We start from the raw sequence: 14,862 nt of genomic DNA on the forward strand, positions 1-14,862 counted from the left end.
TGAAGAAGACGTACCCCATATCCCACCCCACCCCATCTACCACTGTTCCTCAAGCCAACATCTTGACAATGGTGGTAGCAGGGCCTCTCTGGTCACTTTCTTCCAGTGCCAGCCAGTGTGGGGACCCTAGAATTGCTGGGTACAGGGGAAGAGTACTGGGGGTTGAGGGTTATAGTCTGTAAGGGCTGCGAGGGCCAGGGCATGAACCTATCACAGATGGTAAAATGCTGGCCACAGAAGTACGAAGATCTGAATTTGATGTCCAGAACCCATGTCGAAAAGCTGGGTGTGGTGGCTGGCACTTGTAATCCCGGCAAGAGGAAGGCAGAAGCAGGAGGATCCCTAGGACTTACTGGCCAGCCAACCTAGACTACTTGGTGAGTTCTAGGTCAGGGAGAGCACCCTATGGACACTGGAGAGAGTTGGTACCTAAGGTTGAGGTCTGCTCCCTACACACATGGGTTTGGGCACAGGCTTGTCATGCCAGCTACTCAGGAAGCTGAAGTGCATGAAGTACACTGAGAACTGCAGTGATGTGAACTCAAGACCAGCCTACATCAAGTACTTGCCTAATGTGCTAACTCCTGGGTTCAAGTTCCAGTTCCCCAACAGTTTTCTTAAGAGGGACCAAATCACCATGCTGGCTAGGTGGTCTTTTTAAAAATACCTCTCCCTTTCTCAGGAAGTAAATGAAGAATGTTCCTTAATAAAATGAAAGTAATTCAGGACGGAGAAAGGCATGTATGTGAGTCCAGGATGAGGAGGAAGATCACTCGTGGGTCAGGAGGGCCTACCTAGAGCCAGGGCCAGGCTGGGGAGGCAGCATCCTGCCAAGAAGGGTGCAGGACACAGAGCTGAACCAAACAGAAAAGAGGAATTACAAACTCGAAGAAGGGGAAAAACGAGACATAGTACAAGGAAGGAAATGGCTGGGCCCCATAATTATGACACAGATACAATAGGAAGTGCTGACAGGAGCTGAATCAAAGATGATGTAATTTTATTGGGGAGAGGGAGGAAAAGTGAAATCCAAATGTCCCTCTAGGAAGTCCAAACATGAGAGCTAGAACCAAAGAAGAGGCGGGCAGCCACCCACACCCGTGACTCAGGAGGAAACTGGCAAAGGGCAGACGATGTGGGAGAAGCCAGAGGGGTCTTGGGGGAGTCCCTCCACTGTAGGAACCACACAACCACCATCGTTTACTGCTGTGTTTGAACAAAACAAAAAGGACAGAGAAGGAAGATCTTCAGAGGCAAACAGTATAGACTTATCTTCAAGAATGTTTGTGCTGGGGGTTGGGGATTTAGCTCAGCGGTAGAGCGCTTGCCTAGAAAGCACAAGGCCCTGGGTTCGGTCCCCAGCTCCAAAAAAAAAAAAAAAAAAAAAAAAAGAATGCTTGTGCTGGAGGGATGGCTCAGTGGTTAAGAGCACTGATTGTTCTTCCAGAGGTCCTGAGTTCAAATCCTAGCAACCACATGGTGGTAGGATCTGATGCCCTCTTCTGGTGTGTCTGAAGACAGCTACAGTGTACTCATATATAATAAATTAAGAAATCTGAGAGAGAGAGAGAGAGAGAGAGAGAGAGAGAGAGAGAGTGTGAGTGTGTGTTTGTGCTCTGTGCAGGTGAGGTGCTTGCAGGCAAGCCTGACAGACAACCCAAGTTCAATTCCCTGAACCTGATGGTAAAAGGGCGCACCATTGTGTGTGTACACACCCACACTAATAAATACATGTTTAAAAAAAGACTGTGCTCTCCTAAGGTAAGTGTCATGAGCCACTTCAGACCCAAGTGGAAACACCCTAATATTAGGTACTCTTTTAAAAATGTGTGTATATGATATGTGTATATGTAATTATATATATGTATGCACACATGTGTGTGTGCAATCCATGTTCATGTGTGTGAGTACAGGAATGTGAATGCCATAGTGCATGTGTGGAGGTCACAAGATGGCTCAGCTAGCTGGCCCATACAGTGTCTATCTTCGCGTGGGTTCTGGAGACCTGAACTCAGGGCCTCACCAATGACCACCCCAGCCCAGTGTTGGCTACTTTTATGCAGTCTTAAGATAGGAGAGGGGAGGGAGCAAGTGCCATACATTTGTGGGGTGTCTGATACTGGATCTGGGCTCTTTGGCCTCTGCCAGATCAGTTCTGTTTTTCAAAGGCTTCAACAATGGGACATCTGGAGAGGGAGGGCTGTCCAGTGTAGACACAGTGACCACACAAAATCACTCAGCAGGCTGGTCAGACAGAGCCCAGGTGGTGCTACCCAGGTACGCCTCAGATGCAGCCGCTGGGATTCCAGGAGAACTGGGATGGTTCCCACCAAGCTTGACTCAAACTCAATGTTGCAGCACCCCAGGTGGCCTGAGAGGGCACACAGACAGTAGGGACAGGCCAAAGGAACATGGGAGGCCCTAAATCCTCTGGTGGGGAAACCAACAAGTTGTCAGACGGAAAAGAAATCAAAGCCTGTTGGTGCAGACGGACACAGGAAACAGCAGACCTCAGTGTCCATAAATGCCCAGAACACTCAATGTCGCCTTGAAGTTCTAATGAGAACACAGGAAAGTTAAACACCCTGAAGGAAACATCAAAGTTTGCCAGGAAGACAAGCATTCGGGAGGCTCCTTTTCCAGAGGCAAATGTGCAGAGACCTCCATGAGTACCTGAAAGCCCTAGACAGCACAGAGCCAGATACACACCGTTGCTTCCTACATCCTTATACACATGCGCGCGCGCGCACACACACACACACACACACACACACACACACACTGTACTGATGGAGCACAGACTCTTGTGCATGTGTGCATGTCAGGTTAAGTGATCCCCCATGGAGCTTCATCCAGAGCCCCAGTGCAGACTGGGTAATCGAGCCGCCCACCGGATACACTGGGCAGAGTCACTCACAGGGGAGGAGCTATGCAGCGCTGCGCTCGATTGAAAACTTGTAATTTGTTCATTTTCTGCAGTTTTCCACTTGATATTTTTGGACTGTGTGTAACTGAAAACCACAAGCAAGTGAAACTAAGGCTGGGCGTGGGGGTGGGGGGGCGTGGGGCGGGGCGCGGTGGAGTGCTAGACTTCTGATGCAGACTGGGGTGCCCTCCAAACACAGAGCACAGGAGACTGGAGCTAGCCTGTCATGAAGTAGAAGTGCACTAAAGATCCGAGATTTAAGGGGTTGGGGATTTAGCTCAGCGGTAGAGCGCTTGCCTAGCAAGCGCCAGACCCTGGGTTCGGTCCCCAGCTCCGAAAAAAAGAAAAAAAAAAAAAGATCCGAGATTTAAGGGGCCAGTTCTGCAGTCTGATGCGGACATTTCCTTCATTCCGGGCACTTCTGTTAACTTCTGCATCTGTGTATATGTAGGGGGAGGGGAGGGCACAGTACCGCACAACACGGATGTGGAAGACGGCAACCATAGGGACTCTGCTCTCCCCTTCCACCATGTGGCTTCTGGGACTCCAATTCAGGTCTTCAGGCTCAGCAGCGAGCACCTTTACTCACTGAGCCATCTCACCAGCCTTTTCACCTTAATTTTGAGACAGGGTCTGTCACAAGACGGAACCCTGAGCTCCTAGTTTCAGCTAGACAGACTGGCCTCAAATTTGCAATCTTCCTGCCTCAGCCGCCAGAGTACAGGGAATACCGGCAAACGCCGGGTGCGGCTACTCTCATGGCTGCTATAGCAGTTTGCTTCAGTGTAGTCCCACGGAGCCTGCTTTAGCCTGAGTAGCCTCAGCAAATGATTAACCAGCTCCCTGCTTTCCTAAAAAATCACTTGCTCTTCACAGAAAGGAAGGTCAAAACACTGCCGAAGCTGCAGTTTCTTTCAAAGAGCTCATTCATTTGCTGGGCGGAGCCCGCGGGCAGGGACAGCCCCCCTCATCCCCCCCCCCCGCCAAAAAAAAAAAACCCAAAAACCCAACGTACTCACAACTCAAAACCACAGCGGAACAACCCGCCCTGGGAAATAAGGTGCCGCCCAGCTAAGTGAAGCGGGCCTGGTGGGGGTGGAGTGGAGGCAAAGGGACGTGGGGCAGGTACCAAGCCTTGGGATCTGCTCCATAAAGGGAGGAGTCTCAATTGGGAGGTCCCGAGCCTTCGGTGCCCAGGTTGGCCAATAGGGACCCGCTAGCAAAGCTCACCAAATTAGGCAAGCTGATCGCGCAGGGCGGGGCCCACGGCTGCGGGCTGGGAAGTCAAACCCTTTCCCCAAGCCTGCCCCACCCTGGCTCTCGCTGCCTGGGAGAGGAAGGGCAGGGCGTGTTTGTAAACATGTGGGCTCCACCCCTACATAGAAACTCAAACTGAGAAAGTCTTGGCAGGCGAATCTTCTGCGGCTGCGGGCCGCTGGGCTTTACAAAAGCTCAATGGAATTCCTCAGTGTGGAGATAAACGGATGTCAACAGAGATCTTTTGTTGCGACACTTAAAGGCCCAGGGAGTCCAGAGCAGGTCCCAAGCCACCATCAACAGCGACCACAACAGACCCGAGTGACCAAGGGCCCGTGGGAACTCTGAGGAGCCAAGGGCTTGCTTCCTCCCAGCAGTACCAGGAATGTGGCAGACACAAAATTGGGTCTCCAAGGAAGCACTGGGGACACTAAAGCACTGGGCAGGCGGTGGGGTGGGGTGAGGGTCTTTATGGCCACTGTGCTACCCGACCTCCTCCCAGTGTCTTAACCCGCTGGGTGCTGTGTTGTTTTTGAGAGAGCCTCACGTGGCTGGGGATGACACGCAGCTTTTGATCCCCCAGCCACCACCTGCCCAGAGCTGGGGCTGGCACGGTGTTACCCGTGCTCGAGGGCTTCTTGGCAAGACACACTCTACCCGCCCAGCCCCTCACTACTCTTTTTATCTGTACTGTTAATGAAAAACACTCTATGAAGCCTGGCGTGCTAGCTTGTGCCTTTAGCCCCAGCTTTGGGGAGGCAGATGCACACAGGATGATTGAGGCCAGCCTAGGTAGTGAATTCCAGAGTTAACAAAGTGAGATACTGTCTCAAACAACACTAAAAATTAGCCTATTCAACCCCATAATTATGTACACTAGTACTGGATATTGAACTGGGAGCCTTTTCTTTCTTTCTTTCTTTCTTTCTTTTTTTTTTTTTTTTTTTTTAAGTTTTGAGATGAGGCCTCACTATGTAGGCCTGGTGTTTCTACGACACATAATGTAGACCAGGCTGGCCTTGATGTGATCCTCTGGCCTCTGCTCCCAAGTGCTGGGATTCCAGGTGTGTGCTGCCGTGCCAGCCTGGCTAACCCAGGACCCCATCCAGGCTCCTTAAGTGTCTGTCCTACCCCTGAACTCATCCCAGTCCTCCTCTTATTACAGGAGAGCAGGGTACCAATGAGTTTTGGCCCTAATTCAGTAGCCCAGGTTGGCCCTGAACATATGCTTTCAGGGCTGCCCTACCTGTTCCTCATGTAAGCATCATGTGCTTGTTCAAAACCACCGGGATTTCCCATGTAAGTAACAGGCTACAATTTCCTTAACTGTTGGGGAGCCATGGCCCTGGCGGGAGGGGCTTTGTGAGGAACTTGTCTCTCATAGGGACAGAATCTTTACCAAACAAACACCTGCAATCCCAGCATTTGGGAGGCTGAGGCAGGAGAATTTCTGCAAGTTTCTGGGAAGCCTGGGTAACAATGAGTTATGAAGCAGCCTAGCTGCAGTGAGACCCTGTCTCAAAAACCAAATCAGGGCTCTGATGGCAGGGTTGGGGGGGGGGCCCTGCCATTAAGCCCGGCTACCTGAGCTTGACTGAGCCCCAGGATCCACATGGCAGGAGCGGACCAAAGACTCCCACAGTTGTCCTCTGACCGTCACACGCCCCTCTCAACAAATGAATACATAAAGAAAGCAATATCATTTTTAAAAGAAACAACATCAGAACAAGTCACACACATGGGGCTCCCCACTGCTCTGACCAGCCCTGAGCTCTAAGAGGAAGCCCGGAGCCACATCCAAGTTCAACACTGGGAGACAACAGATCGTGTGCACGGAATGTGGGTGTTAGGAACAGGGTAACCCCTGGCCTGAGAGAGGCTGGGGAAAACCAGTCTCTGATGAAGTAACATGGCGGAAGGACAGCTGGTGGCCACTGAGCACAGGCCCCTTGTCAACTCTCACCACTCCCTTCCCCAGGCCACTGCCCTTACACGGCTTCTCAGCCGTGAAGATGGATGAGGCTGCTGTGATGGGACTTACCCAAAAGAGACACAACCCATCGTCCACATGTCTAGAACCATGATGGGGTTTGCGAGCTCCCAGGCTGTACCACTCACTGGTGTTAGGAAAGAGGACAGACACCTACTCCACACAAAGGACCTGTGTACATACATTACGTGGTAGGAAACAAAGTTCACAAAGGCAAACCAAGGGAGACACACACACACACACACACACACACACACACGCCTGTGCTCAAGTGCTTGCACTTATTCCTGCTAACACTCTTAATCAGCTTGGATTTCCACCAGGAGGAAGGACATCTTCAGATGTCATCCCTGACCTTCAACCTCCAGAACTGAAAACCAAAATCTCCCTTATATCTAAACTTAAAAAGGAGCCAACTCCAGCCAGGTATGGTGCTGCACACCTGTGATCCCAGCTTACCAAGGAAGGAGGGGCAAGAGTTTCAGGCCAGCTTGAATATCCAGAAGCTTCAGCATCAACTAACTGGGGGGCTAGGCTATGGATGTGGCTCAGTGGCAGAGCCCTAACCCAGTGTGGTGCTTCGAATAAGAATGGCCCCTATTGGAATCCTTGGTCCACAGGCGGTGCAATGTTTAGGGAAGATTAGGAAGGATGCCACTAGGCATGGGCTTCAAGGCTGCAAAGGCAACATCAGGTCCAGCTGTCCCCCATCCCCACCTCTGCCTCTGCCTGCACATCTAGCTACTGCCCCAGGGCCATGCCAGTCTGCTGCCCCTCAGCCATGACACCTGCGGACTCACCCTCTAGGACTGTAAGCAAGCCCCTAAGTAAATTCTTTCTTATATAAGTTGCCTTGGCCATGGTGTCTCGTTACAGACAGAGAAAAGTGTCTTAGCATCTTAGTTAGGGTTACCATTGGTACTATAAAACACCATGACCAAAAAGCAAGTTCGGGCCAAAAGGGTTTACTTGGTGTACACTTTCATATTGCTGTTCACTACTGAAGGGCGTCAGGCAAGAACTCAAAGAAGGCAGGATCCTAGAGGCGGGAGCTGATGCAGAAGCCAATGAGGGGTGCTGCTTACTGGCTTACTCCCCATGGCTTATTCATCCTGTTTTCTTATAGAACCCAGGACCATCAGCCTAAGGATAGCTCCACCCACCATGGGCTGGGCCCTCCCGCATCGATCACTCATTGAGAAAATGTCTTACAGCTGGATCTCATGGAGGCATTTCCCCAACAGAGGCTCCTTCCTCTCTAATTCTAGTGTGTGTCAAGTTGACACAAAACCAGTCAGTACAACTGACCCCTTGTCCACTTGTCACACAAACATCATTACTAAGCCACAATCCTTCCTTTCTTATTCATGCCCAAGATATCACATTAAAAATAAAAACATAAATAACTTTAAAAGTCCCACTGTCTTTACAACCTCAAGCATAATCAAACTTCACTCTCTTGAAAATATTCAGTTTCTCTAAAAATCCAAAATATCTTTTTAAAAGTTCAAAGTCTTTCAGCTGTGAGCTCCTGTAAAACTAAAAAGGAAATTAAATCCCCTCTTAAAAAGGGAAGCCCCGGGGCTGGGGATTTAGCTCAGTGGTAGAGCGCTTACCTAGGAAGCACAAGGCCCTGGGTTCAGTCCCCAGCTCCGAAAAAAAGAACCAAAAAAAAAAGGGAAGCCCCAAGACACAGTCACAACCTGAACAAAGCAAAACCAAACTCCAAGAGTATAAATAACTAGGTGTTTGGTTCCAGGGATCCACTTACAATCTTCTGGGGTCCTCCAGGGAGCCTGGGTCACTTGTCTGACTGCCCTCTGCACAGCCTGTCTTCTAGGCTCTGGCTGGCTTCACTTGGTGCTGCTGATCTTGGGGGTCATCCCATGGCACTGGCATCTCTAAAACTGCCGGGGTCCCTGCTGCGTGCGACTGGGCTGCACTTTCACCTCTCACAGACTCTCTTCATGGTGCCAAGTCTCAACTTCTTTGCATGACCCCTTCAGTCCTGGGCCTTCAGCTGTCACTGAGGCTGCCTCTTCACCAATGGCCTCTCCTGGCCTCTCACAGGGCCCAGCCTCAGCTGCTCTCCATGACCCCTTCACGGTTTCAAAACCAGTAGCACTGGGTGACTCTTACACTAAGAGTCTTTTTGCCAGCACAAAGTACAACCTTGGTTACCTCTGCAACACAGACGCACTCAGTCTACTGACACAAAACCAGTCACTACACCTGGGACTCGTACAAGTGTGGATTCCTAGCATCAAGCATTGCCCGGGAGAAGTAGGAGGTCCCCTTTGGGGACCAAGTGAGGGTGCCTACAGGAGTGACCCGTGGCCAGGGCTCAGGGACAGCACAACTTTGGCTTTGCTGGAGAGTAACTCTCAGGTTTTGTGGGTTCCCACAGTCCTGACCCCCAAGGAGTGTACCACTCCTGTTACTGTCACAAGAGTACCGGCCACCTCTGCCATATTTACAAGGCTGGCCTGCGTCATGAGTGGGGGGTGGAAGCCACAGAGCTCAGGGGCATCATGGCCCCAGAACCTGACGTGTGGCACAACACTTTCAGAAGCGTCACTGACACGTGAGGGGTGAACCCAGGGCTCACATAAGCACTCTACCAACTGAGCTACATCCCAGTCTATGTGCTCTGGAGACAAGGTCTCTCTCACGGAGGGGCCAGGGATGTCCTTGAATGTAGCCCTGGTTGGCCATGCACTGATGAGCCCCACAGCCTTTGGAGTGCTATGTTCACAGAACTGGGCCACACACCTATTCTCCTACTTGCTTTAGGCGACCCCTAACTCAAAATCTGCAACCTGGACAGGTGGTGACTCAAGGGTGACTTTCCCCTGCAGGAACCCGCTGCCCCCCTCCACTGTGCACTCAAAAGAGCCTGCTCACCTGATGGTGCCGGTAGGGGAAGGGATGGGGCTGACAAGGCTCCGGAGATCCGGCTCCGGAATGTGGATCTTCAGTGGGGAGATCTGCGGGTAGAGTGGCCGCAGGGGGGATGCTGGGGCCTCCTCCTTATGGTACAGGGATGTGAACTGGATCTTGATGGCCGTGCTCGGGAACCGGAAGGTGCATCTGTAAAGGGAGGACAGCAGCTGGTCAGGTACAAGGTCACTGGGTACAGGGACTGAAGTCCCACCACCCACAGGGCAGGGGCACCCCCATAAGCTTGCAGGGGCTCCTACTGGCGTCAGAATGGTACTCCTGAAACACTGTGGCGTCAGCTGGGTTCCCTGTGAGCAGAAGATAAATACCCCTAGACAGACACCAGGGAGACAGACACACGCCCCTGGAGCTTCCATGTGTCAGGACTGCAGAGGTGACAATGACTGTGGCTCCGACCACAGCGGCAAACAGCTAAATGGATCTTGCCCATTTATGTGGATTTCACTCAGTCATTCATTTGTTCACTCATTCATTAATTCACCAGAAGACTAGGTCTCACTGTGTACTCCAGACTGGCCTGGAACTTGAGATCCTCCTGTCCCTGCCTCCTGAGTGCTGGGATGACAGACACATACCACCATGTTTAGTTTATGCCAAGATTTTGAAGGCAGATTCCTTCAAAGTATAAACAAATGCCACCTTACAAAAGGAGAGTGTGAGCGTGCACACAAACGTATGCATGTATGTATCTGTGTTCTTTAACTGGCTTCTCACTAAACTAAGCTTACAAGCCTAGAGCCTGGTATAGCTATTGAGTGACTGACAGACAGACAGACAGACAGACAGACAGACAGACAGACCTGACTCTGAGCAGCAAGGGAGGTCCCTCCCATCCCAAAGATCATACCGAATGCTCAGACAAGGCGGGCAACCTTCTCCATCTCTGAGCCAGGCATGATTTGCTGAGCACACCTCTGAATTTCTAATCTTGTGTGTGTGCCTAAGCATGTGGGCGCCAGAGGCTCGTGCTGAGCCAGACTGGCTGGCTGGCACGCTCAGGATCTGCCTGCCTCTGTGCTCCCACACATATGAAATAAATATATACAACTTGAAACAAAAAGAGACAAAAGAAAAAAGAATTTGAGGCCTGCATAAGGCACACAATGAGTTCACGATAGCCTGGGGTACACAGCAAACCCCACGCTAAAGCCCACGTCCAATATCACCCCTACCCTAGCTCAGCAGCCCACAGCCCAGGAACACTTGGACTGTCACAACTGGGCTTGTGTGTATGCTCGTGCATGGGGGTAGCCGCATACACGTGCGGGATGGGCAGACGTCAACCTGGAATATCATTCCTCAGGCACTCCCCTCCTTATTTTAGGGAATCTAGGCTTGCGTATAGGCTAAGCTGCCTGCCAGTGGGGCTGGGGGATCTTTCTGACTCTAGCTCCTCAGGGCTGTGATCACAAGTATATGCCACCATGCCTGGCTTGTATGCGTGCATGCGTGGGTGTGTGCATGTGTGTGTGTACACGCGTGCGCCCCATGTGTGTTCTGAAGATCAAACCCAGGCCCGTGTGCCTACTTGTACAGCGAGCACTTTGCCCACCAGGCTGTCTACCCCAGCTCCTCCATCAGCATTTGGACTTGGAATCCATCAGTCGGTTTTTCTAAGCCTTCTCATGCCTGTGCACCATCAGTTCTACATGGCAGTGTTTACAAGCCATCTCGCACATGTCTGATGACAGCTGTGGTATCCAGAATGGGTGCCTAAGGAAGGGGCCTGACTGGGAGATGCTGGTGGGTAAGCTGAGCTGGTAACTTGAGAATGCCTGCACTGAACGAGTGGGGAGCACACAGTGCATGTGTGCATGTGTGTGTGCACACGACACACCTGCTCAACTCGTGTTCTGCACGAAGGTTGTCATGGTAACAGATCTCCTCTGGTTCTTTGCCACATGTCCCTTCCTCCCTCTCGGCCCACTGGGAACAGGAATGACACCATGCTACACCTCGCTCTGCTGGGAGTGCTCTGCAAGGATCCTCCAGCCTGCACTTTAGAATCATCATGGTTACCAAGCAGAGCCTGTGCTGTGGCCGATGCCTGTGGTTGAGCAGGCTGTGGATGCGAATGAGCCTGTGAACCTGGGCTGGGCTGAGCTCAGCCTGAAGAACTGAAGTGTGTGATCCTGGAGCGGTGGAAGGGTTTCCCTGGCTCACCATTTGGGTATAACAGACAGACAAACGCTCTGAGTGGGGCTTACTCTGCAGACAGGACCCACCAGAGAAAATGGGGCGGCACCACCCCTAAGTCTCGCCCACTCCTGTGCAGTGTACCACAAGCCAAAGCAGTCCTTGGTGACAAACATCTTCAGGTTACTTGTTAGAACAGCTCTTGACTCACTCTCCCAAAATTCAACCCAAGGCAGCCACCCTATCACCAGGAGCCAGTGAGAAAAGTGCCAGGCAGCACTGTGGCTTGGCAGTGCGTCCCCAGGGCACTCAAACGGTGTCTCCCATCACACCTCTCCCCATAAGAGTCCTGCCTGTCCAGGAGCCTTGTCCGCCCACTTGTTTGATGCCGTTCTTTCTTTGTTTTTGAGACAAGGTCTTGCTATATAGAACTGGCCTGAACCTCATGGCAATCCTCCTGCTGCAGTCTTCCAAGCAGCTGTGATTTATAGATGTGAGCCACCATATCTACCTCCTATCTTGGATCCTGGGGGGGGGCTGTTTGCAATTAAAGAAGGTACCCCACAGTGTCCTGACCTTCCACTCACAAAGCCTATCCTACCCTGCTGAGGTCAGAAAGCCTGTCAGGTAAGGATCCCTTCCCATTATGGAGGCAGCCTCTCAGCCCAGCTCCCACCTCGGGGAGATCTTGCTGTCCTGGGGGGTTTTGTTTATTTGTTTGTTTCATTTTTATTTATTTATTTTTAAACAGGGTCTCTCTTATAGCTTGGCTGGTTTTAGACTCACAGCAATCCTCTTGCCTTAGCCTCTTTGCTGCTGGGCTCACAAGCTTATATCACCATTCTTAGCAGAGTAGTCTTGCTAAAAGATTCTCGCCTGGGGGGGGTTGGGGATTTAGCTCAGTGGTAGAGCGCTTGCCTAGGAAGCACAAAGCCCTGGGTTCGGTCCCCAGCTCCGGAAAAAAAAAAAATATAAAAAGATTCTCGCCTGGGGCCTTCAATATGGCTCACAGAGCAAACAATACAAACCAAACCCAAAACAACATGCTTGCTCCTCGAATTCCACAGGATGAAGGAGAACCAGCTCCTCTAAGTTTCCTCCCCCACCTCTAAACATGTATTATGGCACTAGGGAACTGACAGGCGGAAAGAAGCTTGACTGGGTTGGCTGGGTTGGGGATAGGGCCTGTTTGCAGAGGGGTGTGGCTTCTTGGAAGTGAACAAGAACTCTATTCTAGCACCAGTCACTCAATGGGGGAGACCTAAATGACTAGCTATTCGACTGGTAAATTATACCAAAGTTCTTGCCTGAAGGCTCAGAAGGTGAACATAGAGGCCCGCCCTGTCTGCAGGCAGGAGCTGGGCTGACTGGGGATGATGCTGTCAGGAGGTGAGAACACTAGCGTCAGATCTCAGTGCAAGGCTGGCTTGACCATTACAGCCTTGGTTGGTGCTAGGGAGGCAGCTCAGAGGGAAGGACGCTTGCACGGCAGGCACAGAGCGCAAGTTCAAATCTCTAGAACCCACATAAAAGCAGACACTGCAACGTGTCTGTCATTCCTGTGTCCCTGTGGGGAAGAGGGGGAGTGCAGTCCAATGGCCAGAGGCATGGAGAAGTGACCAAACAGTGGGAGGAGGGGACTGGCACTGAGGTTGTCCCGATTCCCGCATACATGGCATGGTGCGCACGCCTGCAATCACATGTGGACACTGGCGCGCACACAGATAAAAAGCCAAACCAAAATACAAACAGCCCTAGTTTACTCAGGCACTGAGTTCTCTCCAGCCCGGGCAGACATTGAGCTTTATTCAGTCCTCCTACTTCAGCCTCCCGGGTCAGCCTGGCTTCCGAGTCATTTTCAACTCCATTACTCCTGTCAGAATCCCTTATTCAGGAGGCTGAGGCAGGAGGATCAGGGCTATAGAGTGACTTCAAGACTAACCTGGACTGCAGAGAGAATTCAAGGCCAGGCTGGCCTACAGAGTAAACCTGTGGAGTAAACCTGTCTCAGAAAACAAAACAAAATTTAACCTTCCTTTTTTATTTTCTTGCTTTTTGTTGAGTCTTCTGTTTCAGAGTTTTGCCTGAGCGTATGTCTAGGTGCACTAATGTGTCTGGTGCTTCTAGAGGCCAGAAGAAAGCATTGTATTCCCTGAGACAAAGGTTATAGCCAATGAGCTGCCATGTGAGTGCTGGGAACTGAACCCGGGTCCTCTGGAAGAGCAGCCGGGGGTATTAACCACTGAGCCATCCCTCCTGTCTCTAACTTGTTTTTCCTCTTTGTTTTGCTGAGACAAAGTTTTTCTGTGTAGCCCTGGCTATCCCGGAACTCAATGATCTGTTCCCTCTGCCTCTCGAGGGCTGGGAATAAAGGCTTGTACCACCAAGCCCGGCCTTAATTTTTTTAAAAAATAATAAAAACTGTGGCAATTGACACATCAATTTTCTAAAGCAACTGCCTTCATGAGCAGACTGTACAGCAGGAACCTGTCCAGGGAACAGGAATCAGTGACTGACAGGGGCCTCAGGAACTAAACCAAAATCCACCTGGCTGGGGGATTCCCAGGACCCCAGATTTTCCTTCAAATACAAATTGGACCCGGAGGGGTGGTACGCAACTATAATTCCAGCTCTTGGGAGGTGGAGGCAGGAGGGCCAACAGTTCAAGGTCAGCCTCAGCTGTGGGGTCCCAGTCTCAAAAGACAACAAAACAAAAACCATCAAAGGGGACACCAAGATGGCTCAGTAGATAAAGGTGATGGCTGCCAAGCTGGACAGCCTGAATTTGATTCCTGGAACCCATGTTGTAGAAGGAGAAAACCCATTCTCGAAGGTTATTCTCTGACCTCTTTATGCCACGCATGCGCACACACTAAACAAACAAATATTTAAAAATCAATACAATACACACTGCTTGAGGAACTCTATATGTTTAGAGAAGCCCTTGTGGGAGCAAGATGGCTGAAAAAAAAACATTTTCTAGAACAATGTCACCATGTCATTTTAAACACCTCCCAGCAGCTAGACTGATCACAGTGAGTATCTTACGAAGGACTGTAAGTGAGAAAGATCTCAGCCCGTGGAAGGAAGTGCTCGGTCCCACCAAGGAATATGGCAGTGAGATTGATTTGCCACAGGCCGGATGAAATAAAGGGTGGACAATGACAAATGGGGAGCAGGCGAGAGCTGGGATCTGACATCGTCAGGCAAATCTTGCTTGAAAAAGAGCCGAAACCCTGGGTTTGCTCTCCAGTACGATGTACATGCTGTGTGTGGTGCATGCTGGGAATCCCAGAACTGAGGTGAGGGCAGGAGGATCAGTAGTTCAAGGTCATCCTCAGCTATGTGAATTCATTCAGGACACACACACACACACACACAGTTGAGGCCCTTCCCAGGCACTGGGCCTCTGGGTGGTTACAGGTCCCCTTGCCACAGACAGGAGCCTAAGTCTCCACCAGTAAATGTCAATCAATTAATCTCATGAAGTGACAATCAGGGAGGGACATGGTCACGGCCTGCAGAGTGGGCATCCTGGTGGTCTCTGCTGTTACAGCCTGTCCTTCTAACATTTCCTGTAAGGAACAAAGGA

The 14,862-nt window shown here is 51.0% G+C and overlaps 1 protein-coding gene across 2 annotated transcripts in view; it reads right to left on the minus strand.

Moving 5' to 3' along the window:
* Foxk1 (forkhead box K1) overlaps nucleotides 1–14,862 on the minus strand; it is a 64,966-nt gene that overhangs the window by 18,945 nt on the left and 31,159 nt on the right. Inside the window, exon 1 of one of the 2 annotated variants that reach the window (XM_039089368.2) lies at nucleotides 5,430–9,040. In XM_039089368.2, coding sequence (XP_038945296.1) covers nucleotides 5,430–5,482 — 53 coding nt within the window. In that variant the 5' untranslated portion in view covers nucleotides 5,483–9,040. Of the gene's footprint in view, nucleotides 1–5,429; nucleotides 9,041–9,077; nucleotides 9,264–14,862 lie in introns of those variants that run through there. The other variant, NM_001037219.2, reaches the window with a different exon arrangement.

The sequence above is a fragment of the Rattus norvegicus genome, chromosome 12 (genome assembly GCF_036323735.1).
Source record: "Rattus norvegicus strain BN/NHsdMcwi chromosome 12, GRCr8, whole genome shotgun sequence".
NCBI classification, from domain to species: domain Eukaryota; kingdom Metazoa; phylum Chordata; class Mammalia; order Rodentia; family Muridae; genus Rattus; species Rattus norvegicus.